Genomic DNA, 13,247 nt, shown 5'->3' on the forward strand with positions numbered 1-13,247 from the left:
AGAACAGATCAGTGGCGATTTCTCATAGACTGCAAGGGAAGCCCAGCTTCCCCTAAAGTTACGAAAATTAAATGGTTAAATATGTTCGGTTGTGTTGACATTTCATTGACTACAAATGTGTTAGAACACGTTCATCTCAAGGATGAGTTCGTTCAGAATCAGCTTTATCATAAATCAACAGACTCGATGTTGTTCACTTCTCCTCCATTCCCGCTGTTTTCTCATTCGATCTCTGCTCAGTGCATTTGCCCGTAGACACCAGGCGTCTCTGGGCTTCAATGGGACTGAGTGGAACAGTTTTTTTCATTGCCTCAAAACTGGACGGTAATTGGATAAATGCCATGATGTTGTCCCGCATCCGGATGTTCGGCGTCTCTGGGGGTGAATGGAGCTGTGGGCGGAGCTCAGCTGGGCTGGACGCCAGGTTTTCACATGCTGATTGGAGGATCAGTCGAAAGGCTAAATCCCGTTTGACTGACAGTTATTTTGAGATCTACTCCTTCACTGACACAGTTCAGTTTAATACTGTCGTGCATTCTGCTGTGAAATCAAGAGAGAAACCACTACGAAATTACTTGTTCATTTCTTGCACTGTAAATAAAACACACATTGTACTTCCTTGTTTCAATTTAACATAATTTCAACGTTTTCTTGTTTTCTTGGTACGATAAGGTCACTATAAGGTAAATTAGGGCCGAATTAATGTTTAAATAACCTGACTTTTTTTTCTTTTTTGATGTAAGCCGACAATGAGCTTCCCCTGTCTGAAAGCCGAGCAGCCGCCACTGGAACAGATGCATGATGAAGAAGGTCTGAGAACTCTTCTAGATGAAGTTAAGAGAGCTGTACGTTAAATTAAACATGTTTTATTAATTCTAGAAACTATACTAACAAGTGGTGCCGGGCACAACAAACCCCGCCCCTCACATGTATTGTAGATTATTTTGGCATCGATCCAGCTGATGTCATCATGTCTGCTCCTGAGTGTACCAAAAACTACGCACAAGTTCAGGGGGTGACTGTGCCTTTGCTGCAGTAGCTCCTAAACTATGGAACCATCTGCCTCTCCATATCAGACAGGTCTCCTCTCTGTCTGTTTTTCTCCTTGGCTTTTGAAACCATGTGAGATGTTTGAAGACATTATCTGTATTCTATTTTTTTAATATTTGGTAGTAGTTTATTGTTCTTATTTATCTGTTGTATTTATTTATTTATTTATTTATATTGTTGTTTTTAATTGTATGGCTTTTTAATCTGTTCTTGTATTTTATTCTTTTTATTTGGGTTTTATTTATTCTTCTGTATAGCACTTTTTTCTTTCTTGTACAATTTCTATGTCTTTAAATCTATTCTGTATTTTATACTTCTATTTTGGTTTTAATTTTTCCTCTGTACAGCACTTTGGTCCACTGCGGTAGTTTTAAAGTGCTTTACAAATAAAGTCGGATTGGATTGGATGTCTGATGTCAGCATAGACATAGACAGCATAGACCAGGGCTGTCCAAACCCGGTCCTCTAGGGTCAATATCCTGCATGTTTCAGATATTTCCCTCTTCCAGCACACTGGTTCAATTAATGATCCACTCATCATCGTACTCTGCAGAAGCCTGATAATGACATCATGGCTTCCAGGTGTGATGAAAGTGGGAAATATCTAAAACAAGTAGGATACCAGCCCTCAAGGACCGGGTTTGGACACCCCTGGAATAGACAAATTTTGACCATTATAAGTAAATGGGGAAAAAAAAGATTTTAAAAAAATTCATAAAATATTTGAACTTTGACCTATTTTTCCCAAAATGTAATCACATCTATTTTGGGGCACTTGCTATCTATAAACTCAATTTGATATGAATTCAGCTAATAGTTTTCCTGCTGAAGTGTTAACAAACAAAGAAACAAAACAAACCAAAAATAACACCCCTTGCCTTCCCTTTGGGGGTAATAATTGTCCCAAATTTCAAATAAAAATATTTTAAGTCAGCCTTTATTTGTAGAAAATGATGCAAAAATGAACCACTTTCAGACTTAGAATTATGCAAAGAAAACAAGCTCATATCAATTTTTAAAGAGCACTACTAACATCTAACTCAGGAAGTGAATACATAAAGGAATTTAAAGGTTTCATGTGTCTTGGCATGTTCTCTGCCCGTTTTTTACTTGGCTCTTGGCAGCTCTGTATCAAACCTGTAGCAACAATCCAACTTTGGTTTGATAACTTGTGATTAATCTTCCTCTTGAATCTTGATCACCTTCCAGATCCAGATGTTTTTCAGTGATGTCTGCATTTGGAGTTTTGGAGTGGCACATCCTCATGTGTACGATGACGTTTGGCTACAGCCTTAGGTCCGTTTGCACCTGCTGTTCTACCATAGTTAGTGACCTTTGAACCCTGATGGTCAGCTGACAGAGAAGTGCCTCTGACATAAGGTCATTTCAGCCACACCTGCTTCCAAGCCGTGCATAGGTCGCACCCCTCTGTGTCCCTCCACCTCTGGAAATAGACCGTGTTGCTACATTCGTTACGTAAATCAGTGTTTTGTTGAGTGGATGATTTATGTGCACAGAAGGTAAGTGACTTGTAATATCTATTCCAGTCTGTGGGTGTGTGCATGTTGCGTGAATGAGTTGGGATTCTGTGAAGGATGTGAATGAGGTCTTTGTACGATAATATCCCTTATGTTTTATGGACAACATGGAACATAGGTAAAGTTAATGGAGGATCCTGCCTGTTTTGCCTGCCTGTGCTGGCCTCAGGAGGCTGCACATTAAATGTAGTGGTCAGCTGAGTAATCTGAAGGACAAACCAGGGAGATGGTGTTGCTTTTGCTTGGTTGATAAGGAAACCCAGCTGTCATTCAAGGTTTCCCGTTGTGTTACTACTCCGATTCAGCAAATCAGCAGTTCCACAGCAACTCTGTTCCATGGCCTCAGAGAGAAATGACTATCTACAGGGTGTCCACAAAGTCTGTATTACAACAGCAACTGATCAGATGTCTCAATTAGGTACGTTCTATGTACTTATCAAAGTTTTTAATCACATTGTATTTGTGTATTTCATGTAACCTGCTGATGAAATAGGTTCTGCTAAATAAACCCCTAAACCAGGGGTGTCAAACTCATTTTAGTTCAGGGGCCATATTCAGCTAAATTTGATCTGAAGTGGGCCGAACCAGAAAAATAATAACATAATAATATATAAATAATGACAACTCCAAATTTTTTTCTTTGTTTTAATGTAAAAAAAAACCCCATTAAATTATGAAAATAATTACTTTTATAAACTATAAAAAACACCTGAAAAAAACTAAATTCAAATTAAAAAATGTAAGAAAATGTTGTGCAGTTTTAACAATATCATTCCTCAACTTATTATTTCTACATGTGCATTATGGATCAGATCGACAAAGACACTAAACACTGAGGAACAGGGAGAAAAATTGCTAAAATTGTGCTTAATTTTCTTTAAACATTTCAGGTTGTTCATATTTGTTCAGGTTATTCACATTTTAGTGTTACAGGATAGTTTGTAAATGTAAATATTTTCATAATTTAATGTTATTTCTCACATTAAAACAAAGAAAAAAAAATTGTTAATTCTAGATTTTTTTTTTGGCTTAATTCAAGATTTTTTTTACTTAACTGAAGATTTTTTTTTGGCTTAATTCAAGATTTTTTTTTTTTTTTACTTAATTGAAGATTTTTTTTTGGCTTAATTCAAGATTTTTTTTAAATTTAATTGAAAAAATTTTTTTTTTTTGCTTGGTTCAAGTTTTTTTTTACTTAATTGAAGATTTTTTTTTGGCTTAATTCAAGATTTTTTGCCAAATTTTAGATTTTTTTTGGCTTAATTCAAGATTTTTTTTTTTACTTAATTGAAGATTTTTTTTTTTTTTTTTTGGCTTAATTCAAGATTTTTTCCTTAATTCAAGCTAATTTTTTTTTTTTTTTTTTTTTTTTTTTTGCTTAACCCTTTCATGCACAGTGGTCACTACAGTGGACAGCTATTCTACAGCTGTTCTCTCGTATATTCATGGATTTTGTGGTTCTTTTCATTTTTTTATTTATTTTTTTTTATTTTTTTACACATATCTTTATTAAAGTTTTAAGACACTACACATCTTTTCTGACATGAATTGGTAACATGATGTAGATCTCTCCTGAGCATAAACCCCCAGAATCACAAGCCTTCCCCATAGTTTTCACACAATTTTTCAGTAAATACATGTTCCTGTGTGTCAAAAATTAAACGTGTGGTGTCCAGCTGAGTGGACATTTTTGCAACTTCATGAAAAATAGGTTCATAAGATTTTTATTTTTTTCCATTATTGTTTTTTTTTATGTATTTTTAAAAATTTTTATATATTTTTTATTTCATTTATTTTTTAAATTTATTTTTCAGAAGAAAATGTTCAATCGCATTGTTTTTTTCATGCCTAAAGAGGAATAAAAACACTCAGGAAAAAATTTTGATGAAGGTTCTCATAATTCGTGCATGAAAGGGTTAATTCAATTCAAGACTGTGGAATTTTTGCCCTTGGCAAAAACATCCCAGGGGCCGAATTGGACCCTTTGGGAGGCTGCATTTGGCCCCCGGGCCGCATGTTTGACACCCCTGCCCTAAACCCTAAATGGCTACTCCTGAAGAAAAGGCACAATGTCTATCATGATTTATTGAAACAAAATTGGATATGCAAACTCAGCGAAATACAGGATTAGGTATGGAAGATATCCATCCATCTGTCAAAGATCACTGATGCCATTGCCACCACTGATGAGTCTATGCTACAGCGAACATGACAAGAAATCGAGTACCCTCTTGATGTGTTTCATGCAACCAGTGGTGCCCATATAGACGTGTATGAAAATGAGGAAAAAAAGCTTGTTTCAAAATCACTTGTTTAAAAAAATGAATCTACTTTTCATTCTATAATCATTTCCACAGACTTGTGTATTTATTTGCTTTGTAATAAATGTGTTGAATTCTAAAGAGACTTCATGGACGTCCTGTATAATACCTCATCTCTGTTTTGCTCCACATCAAATGCAACAGCATCAAAAGATCATCTGGTTGTAATGCTTAGAAAATGTAAAGTTCAACAGACATTCAATTGTGACTTGTGAATTCAAGACAAAATAAGAGCAGAGACATGTGTTAATAAAAGAACAATATTTCATACTTTAATATCATCTCTGGCAGGCATTAGCTGTATTAAATACACATATTGCTTTCCAGTTTTGTCAGAGCGGATTAGGTTTCCAGTTCACGTTCATTTTAGGCAAATGATTAAATTCCAGTCAATGAGTGTTTAACCTTAATCTGACTGAAGGAGCCATGTTAATACCAAGGCAAATAGAATTTGAGACAATTATTATTTACATAAGATACAAAAATATATTTCACAAAAAAGACAGATAAATTTACAATAAGAAGCTCTATAAAATTACAAATATATTTCTATTATAAAAAGCCATTTTTAAATAGTCTTCCAGCTCAAGTTTTGGATGAGGGAGTGTAATGTGGTCTGTGCAGTGGGATGATTTGTAATTCTGTCCATGAACGTTCCAGTGACTCTTTGTAGCATTTAGTCCACATCTTCTTTGCACAAAACTTTTTGTCGGAGTCCATTACCTCACAAACTATACATGTCCTTGTTTTCCTTGCGATGCTAATTTTGGACCTTCTTGCTCCTCGCTGTCCAGTATCCAGGTGGCCTGGACTAAGTAAAGGACTGCCGGGTTAACTTTAGGAGAGGGCTTGCTGTGTCGCTGTGGTGGAGTCGGTTGGCAGTTGCTGTGCCATCCAGCTGTATCCTGTTGGGTGGTTTTCAGTGTGTGGGGGGCAGATGCGTGTTAGTGGGGTCCAGACATCCATTTCCTCCCTCCCTCATGGCTACACTCCAGGTTAACTGTGAGCCTCCGTGTCACATAGCTAAGAAAAGACAGAGACAGACAGACCTGATTAGAACAGGACTCCTCGGCTCCTGGGTTGCCAGCTCTATTCTCAGAGCGACGGACATTCAGTTTTACAGGCTGGTCATCGTAAACACTGGTGCCCCTAATAAACACAGCATTCTCCAGGGCTAACAGGGGCCTGGCCGCCTGCCTGCCTGCCTGGATGATTGAATGTCCAGCTTTACACAGGGACGGGGCGCCTGCGAGCTGTGAAAGGAGGACATTCAGCGGCCGAAACACAGAACAGAGCAGGGCGGAGGAGGAAAAAACATGAAAATAAGGACAACATTTGAACTCCCACTCCAGTCTCATTCCATTCCTGACATTTACAGTTGAATTTTCTGCACAGGTTTGCCTCGACACACATTCCTCATACTCTGATGCAAGTTACAACATTCACAAACCCTGTAGCCACGTTGCTCTGGTTATAGGTGTAACCAGACTGAAGTGGGATACTTGTAGTCATTCAGTTTTTTCATCAGTTGTTTCTGAATCAGGCTCAGATTTCTTCATAGATATTAAAATAGTGTAAAAAATTAGGGTATATATAAATAACTGTATATTTCCCACATCTTTTTTTAACAGCATTGATCACATAACTAGTAATATTCTGAGAGGAAATACAGGGTGGGGAAGCAAAATTTACAATACTTTGAGGTAGGGATTGAAAGACAGTGTATGACCAATTAGTTTATTGAAAGTCATGAGAATTTATTTGCCACAAGAAAATTTACGTAATAGAAAATGTTTTTATTCTATGTGTCCTCCTTCTTTCTCAATAACTGCCTTCACACGCTTCCTGAAACTTGCGCAAGTGTTCCTCAAATATTCGGGTGACAACTTCTCCCATTCTTCTTTAATAGTATCTTCCAGACTTTCTCGTAATAGTTTTGCTCATAGTCATTCTCTTCTTTGCATTATAAACAGTCTTTATGGACACTCCAACTATTTTTGAAATCTCCTTTGGTGTGACGAGTGCATTCAGCAAATCACACACTCTTTGACGTTTGCTTTCCTGATTACTCATATGGGCAAAAGTTTCTGAAAAGGTATGGATAATAGTGTTAGGTATGATTATGACATCAATATATGTTTGGTTTCAAAACAATTGACGTAGTGCCTGCTGAGAAAAAACAACTAAATGTTCATTGTAAATTTTGCTTCCCCACCCTGTAAATGTTTTGTTTCAGATGGTCCTCTATTTTTGGGGTAGTTCTTATGTTTTATCACCTGCAGGTGCATTTTAAGCATCTACAAACACTGAGTTCTGTATTGCACATGAAAATGAAAGAAAATATCAAGCCCTGAGTGCATGAGCAGCAATTGTTAGTGGCAGCTCTTTTTTTTCTCAGTGAAAATGGATATGCTGCTTTTCTCTCCAGTGTAATCCCAGAGCCCCCCCCCCCCCCCCCCCCCCCCCCAGTCCACACAACATGCCTCAGCTCTTTCATAGTCATGACATATCATTGTTTCTTGGAAACCTGGGCTGACTTAGTCCTGTGTCACTTTACGAGACGCCATTAACATAGTTGACACACAGAACAAGCTCGCCTGTTAATCCAGAATAGTAAGTAATGTGATTACAGAGACGTCATAGTTCTGACACTTAGGCTGCATTAGCACTTACTCTCTAATGTCCTGTCAAGGTCAGCGATGAAGTCTTCCAGTTCTTTGGTGTCGCCCAGTTTGGCTACAGTGGAAAGAGAAACAAAAAAAGATTAGAAACTAATACTAATGAAATGTATTAACATGTAAAATCACACATGCTGCATTATAACCTTATAAAACAGGAAGTAATGCTTTGTTTCTGTGTGTATACATGTTCTCTGACCGAGGCTCCTATAGCTGACTGACTGCCGATTCTTTTTTCCACTAGTAGCTTCTTTTTCTTTCCTAAGATAATAAAACCTGGAATCTGTTTTACAGTGTAACTTACGTTTGGGTGACATAAGAGAGGGTGAAGTGGGGTTAGGGGAGAGCACAGTGGGGGAGTTGAGCCTCTCATCACTGAAGCTGAAGCTGTTCCTGTTGAGCGATTCTGCACCTGACAGGAAAGAACATAAACAACTTAGAATTTTTTTTCAGTGCAATGATTACAACATGCAAACAAAGAGAATAAACCTCTGATCTATGCCAGTTGAGCCAGTATAGTGTATAACCAATGCATTCTCCTCTAATGACAGCCTTCAAACACAGGCACGTCTTTGTTTTTGCACATACAGAAGTGCATATACTGTACACACAAGCACATTTTTGCAAAATGCATGAAAGATTTTGCTTCCAGTCTAAATGTCTACAGACCTTTGCATTTCAAGTGCTAAATGATTTTACCTAATTCCTTAGCAATGTAACAGACTGACCCAGATGGAGAGGTGTCTGCAGTCAGGTAAATGCTCCGCTAAATGTCTGACACATTTAAAGTGAGAGCAGAGCATGTTCTTAATCCAGCTGCTGTCACTGTCTTGCCTCTACAACCCAAACCTCTTAAACCATGGTTGTATAATTGACATAATCTCCACTTTGACTCTGACAGGCTATATTTCAAGCTACCGCAGGATATCACACATCTTCACTGTTTATTTACAGTGAAGAATGAGAGAAAAGAAAGTAGAAAATGATTATTGTAGATACGTTTTTGGCTTAACTCTTCCATAAATAACATGTGTATTTTAACACTTTCTAATCATTCTAGTTCCACCCTGGTAATGTGTCACTCATCCTGAAATTGATACCTATGCATGTGAGTATGTGGAGAGGGAGAATAAGATCAGGCAGCACTTAAGGATGCCCATGTCTATCTTGCTTCTGTCTGCAGAGCTCCAGCAGACCTTAACGCTGTCTCATATGTCAGCCACTTACAAAGGCCCCCCTCTCTGACCTGTACCACTCCCACTACTCAGCACTGAACACACAGTATATGATAGGGGACGCCACACACAAAGCACAGCACCCAGGGGCGACACGGGACCGACTTAGACACGAAAACCCTCTCATGTCTCCGCTACATTTTTTCCGTATTGCTTCCTCTGCCTCTCTTCTCCTTCTCTTCTCTGGTGCATCTCTGACACTGGACAGTTTTCATCCTTTATCTGACCCTTCAACAGTCCATCCATCCATCAGAGCAGGACACAATAGTTTGTCCCTGCGTGGGACAGGCCTCCCTTCAATGGACTGCCATGGAGAGGACAGAGCTCATGCAGGAATCTGATCCCCTGAGCAAATCAACAAGCTCATTAGAACCACAGGCACAGGTTTGAACACCTTCCGCTGCTTTTAGCGCTTGCGGTGCTCACTCAAGATACAACTCTACTATTTGTTTTATTATTTGTAACATATCGTTTTCTGTGTTGTATGCACAAGTTCCTTGAATTGTGAAAACCATATCTAGCAACAAACCAGGTGCTGATGAGACAATTGAGGACACCATCTTGGACCTATAGGAAAAACTGATCACATTTTTCATGATTTCTTCCATTTTATTGGTCAAGCAATTCATTGATGAATCAAGAAAGTAATCACAAGATGAATAATCAGTAGTTTCCAGCTCTAATTTTTTTACCGTCATTTTAGGGGGAAGCTTGGTCGTTACCCACCATGGCCAGGAAAGGTAAGCACAAATGTATATTATCATAAACACATATGAAAAAGAAATGTGCGCTTATTTGACAAGTAATTTTCTAATGTTGCAAATATGCTAATGTTGCTTCATATTTCAGATAGTCAGCCCTCCGAAGGATCTGAAAAAGCCAAGAGGCAAAAAGTGCCATTTTGTGAAATTTTTCAGAACTGAAGACCAGTAAGTAGGACTGTAAGGAACCTGCTGGAGCTGCACCTTAATGTTCATATCAGTTATGTAATAGTGGTAGTATGGATACTGCAAACATTTCAACTGGATTTGTACACACTGGACACTGATTACATGCTAAGAAAAGTCCTGGAGCACCTGTAATTATATAGTTACCAAATTGCTGTCCAAAACTAAAAAAAAAAAAAAAAAAAAAAAAAAAAAACTGCATGAAATGATATTTTTATCACTTGTTTGCAGCAGGGTCTGATTCTTTCCCCTGAGTCAGTCTCCTGGAGTTAACTACACATCCAGTCTCCATTCTTAAACTGTTTCACAGATAGCCTTTCCAGTAAACCTAAAACTACAAAGACCTTCTCACATTTTTCCCATCCCACCCACATGTGTCTGAGAAACTAACTTTGCTCATGGGGACCTGAAGCATACTTCTATGTGTGTGTCATTATGAGGTTATATCCCATTTGGATAATCCACAGCTGAAGAAGCAGCTCCTTAAAACTCTACAGTGTATGACAAACATAAGTGCAGGTGTGTCAAAATATGCAGCAGTCACTTCTATCGTAAAAATCTCTGGAATCCTATCAAGCCTTTTTTTCTTTCTTTCTTTCTCTCTTTTCTTTTACTTTATCTTTGCGTCTCTTTCATGCACAATTGTCTGCGTGTGCATGCATGTGCGCCTGTGCAACAGTTTGCAAGTCACCGCAGCTACCCTCCAGATTGTATGATAAACACTGCAAACAAGGCAGAACTGGAGAAGAAGGTGGAGTAACAACAGTAGACTCACTATCATGACTATAAAATAACCCACCAGTTAATGCAATTCAAGAAGAAAGCCCCCCCCACCCCACCCTCACCCACCTCCCACCCGCTTTCATCCCCTCAAATAGCAGCCACACGTCACAGGATAGTAAATGCAAAGGGTGGCTCCAAGTAGCTATAATTTCCTCAGCACCTGATCTCCATTCTGGAGGCTTGCAGAATCGTTAACTTCACTGCAGAAATGTGACACTGTCATATGCATCTTCTTATTTGACATACTGTATACCTTTCAGCTTCCAAATTATTATTATTATTATTTTTTCTTTTTCCTATGCATTTGGATGCTGTAAATAGCCACAGATATGGTTTTCCTTACTTTCTGAGTCGCTGATGCCGCTGTCACTGACACTGGCGCTGCTCCTCCTCTTCATAGTCTTCAGGTGTTCGTCGTACCTGAAGTGTCGCTTTTCCACTGGTGACGTGAAGTCTTCGATCACAGCGTCGAACTCACACAGGACGTCGTTGAGATCCTCCTCGCTGACAAATTTTGCTGCAAGAAACAAATATTAAACTATTAAACTAATGTGGGAAAAATAAACTTCAAGTTATCAAAAACAGTCAAGTTTAAAAAAAAAAAAAAAAACACTATTGTAGCAAATTATTTACAAATAGGAGACATAAATATATAATAATAATAGTCAAAAATGTTGATTATTATTTAAAAAAAAAAAATAATAAAGTTGGATGGAAACGCTTTTACCTTGAGCTTTAAGCTTTGGAGACTTCATGATTTCCAGTGATGGGGTTTGAGATTATCCAGTCCTGTGTTCAAAAGTCCCTCTTATGTCCCTCTGTGTAAAGTCCCACTCGCTCCTCCAGGTCTTGGATTCAGCCTGCGCTCCGACGACTGGCGCTTTTTAACGCGCCCTGGTGCGCAGGGGCGGTGACGCACAGGCTGGAGGAGAGGGAGGGTGTGCGTTCAGTGACCAATACAGCTTTTCCCGGTTGATGTTACACTCTCCTGACGACTCCCTCTCAAAAGTATGTTTGTAAACAACTTATACGGCACTTGCCAGGCAGCGGTGTAATCCGGTGATATTAATAATCATGACCCACAGTCAGAGCTTTTCATACTTTATCACCAGGCAGATCAGGACAGAACAAGGTCAAAGTGGGACTGACTGACAGACAGACAGACAGCAAGGCCACTTTCTGGACAGTATCAGTGTTTTCTGGTGATATGGGACTCAAAGGTAATCTATTGGATGTATTATATAACAGCAGCAGAAGGAGCTTGTCATTGCGCATAAGTGATATTCAACCTGTCAGCCATGGAGCCCTTTACCCCCATCACATAACTGTATGTTTACTGGTTGGTATAGTGCAGGGGTGTCAAACTCATTGTAGTTCAGGGGCCACATTCAGCCCAATGTGATCTAACTTGGGCCAGAGGAGTGAAATAATAACAGTGAAAAAAGTCCAATTGTTACTTCTTCAAACATGAATAACATGAACCACCTGAAATATCCTAAGAAAAATAAGTGTAATTTTAACACCTCAGTTTATCATTCACACATGTGCATTGCAACTTTCTGATCAGTGGATCTACAAAGACACAAAACATTTAGTAACAGGAACAATGTTGACTGTTCAGATTTGTTTAGATTATTCACATGTTTTATGAAAGGATAGTTTGATAATGTTAACATAATGTCATTTAATTTGTTTTTACACTAAAATAAAGTGAAAAATTTAGAGTTGTGATTATTTATTGGTCATTATGTTATTATTTTAATGGTCTGACCCACTTGACCTGAACTAAAATGATTTTGACCTCCGTAATTATTATAAAATCCATTTCCAATCCATTTTTATTTATAAACACAAAGGTTTTGAAAGAGCTGTACAGTAAAATAAATGCAATAAAACATAATGAAAAGATAAAATACTAAGATAAAAACATATTTTCTTATTACATATTTTAAATTTATTTTTATTATATGTATTATCTTCTTAATATCTATTTTTTATTTGTTGTTATTATATTTCATATCTTCTTTATTTTCTTGTAATTATTGCATTATAAAAACTCATCAGAGGGGCCAGTTTTGGCCCACGGACCTTATGTTTGACACCTGTAGTATAGTGCCTTCAAAATGCATATTTGCTGGACTGTATGACTCAGGAAATTGCAAAATTATTGCATATGTTTTTATTTTTTATTTTTAGAGTACATAGATTCCATGTAAAGCAACAAATGGCAGTGGTGCAAGAACTGAAATGTATTTATTCTTATGTCTTTATCTTTAAAATGCTTTATATATGGCATGTTTGTGAGTTTTAATATGCCTGTTAAAACCAATTTATATCTAAACATTTCTTTTGATTTTAAACAGAAACAAAAGTCCAGTTCTTCTATTGTGCTGTTAATCTTTAAGTTTTTATATTTGTAATTTTTGCCATTATAATATTATTTCTTTACATTTACATGTACATTCATATGCACTGTCCCTTCAAATAAGTAAATAAATAAAATAAAAACAAATAAAAGAATATGTAATTTAGTTTTTGCAACTCAGCTGATGAGAAATTCACTATATTTACAAGAAACTTCTAAGTTTTAATGCGATAAGTCATCAAATTTTGCATCTAACATGATCTCCTTACCAAGTTAAAGTCTAGTTAAAAAATATATATATATCAGTGACAGGTTTTAGAGGGGGTCATA

At 37.4% G+C, this 13,247-nt stretch overlaps 1 protein-coding gene and 1 long non-coding RNA gene across 2 annotated transcripts; one reads left to right on the plus strand and one right to left on the minus strand.

Moving 5' to 3' along the window:
• Positions 1–5,155: 5,155 nt before the first annotated feature.
• Positions 5,156–11,436, minus strand: rgcc (regulator of cell cycle). Its single transcript, XM_030125088.1, has 5 exons — positions 11,280–11,436; positions 10,896–11,069; positions 7,892–7,999; positions 7,583–7,645; positions 5,156–5,932 (listed from the first exon to the last, which is right to left on the minus strand). The coding sequence occupies exons 1-5, from the start codon at positions 11,305–11,307 to the stop codon at positions 5,925–5,927; spliced, it is 381 nt and encodes a 126-aa protein (XP_029980948.1). The 5' UTR covers positions 11,308–11,436; the 3' UTR covers positions 5,156–5,924.
• LOC115412528 (uncharacterized) lies at positions 8,037–10,607 on the plus strand. The gene is made up of 2 exons (XR_003934350.1): positions 8,037–9,562; positions 9,672–10,607. It is a non-coding gene; the product is annotated as an uncharacterized LOC115412528 (long non-coding RNA).
• Positions 11,437–13,247: the final 1,811 nt, after the last annotated feature.

This window comes from Sphaeramia orbicularis, chromosome 21, assembly GCF_902148855.1.
Source record: "Sphaeramia orbicularis chromosome 21, fSphaOr1.1, whole genome shotgun sequence".
Taxonomy (NCBI): Eukaryota; Metazoa; Chordata; class Actinopteri; order Kurtiformes; family Apogonidae; genus Sphaeramia; species Sphaeramia orbicularis.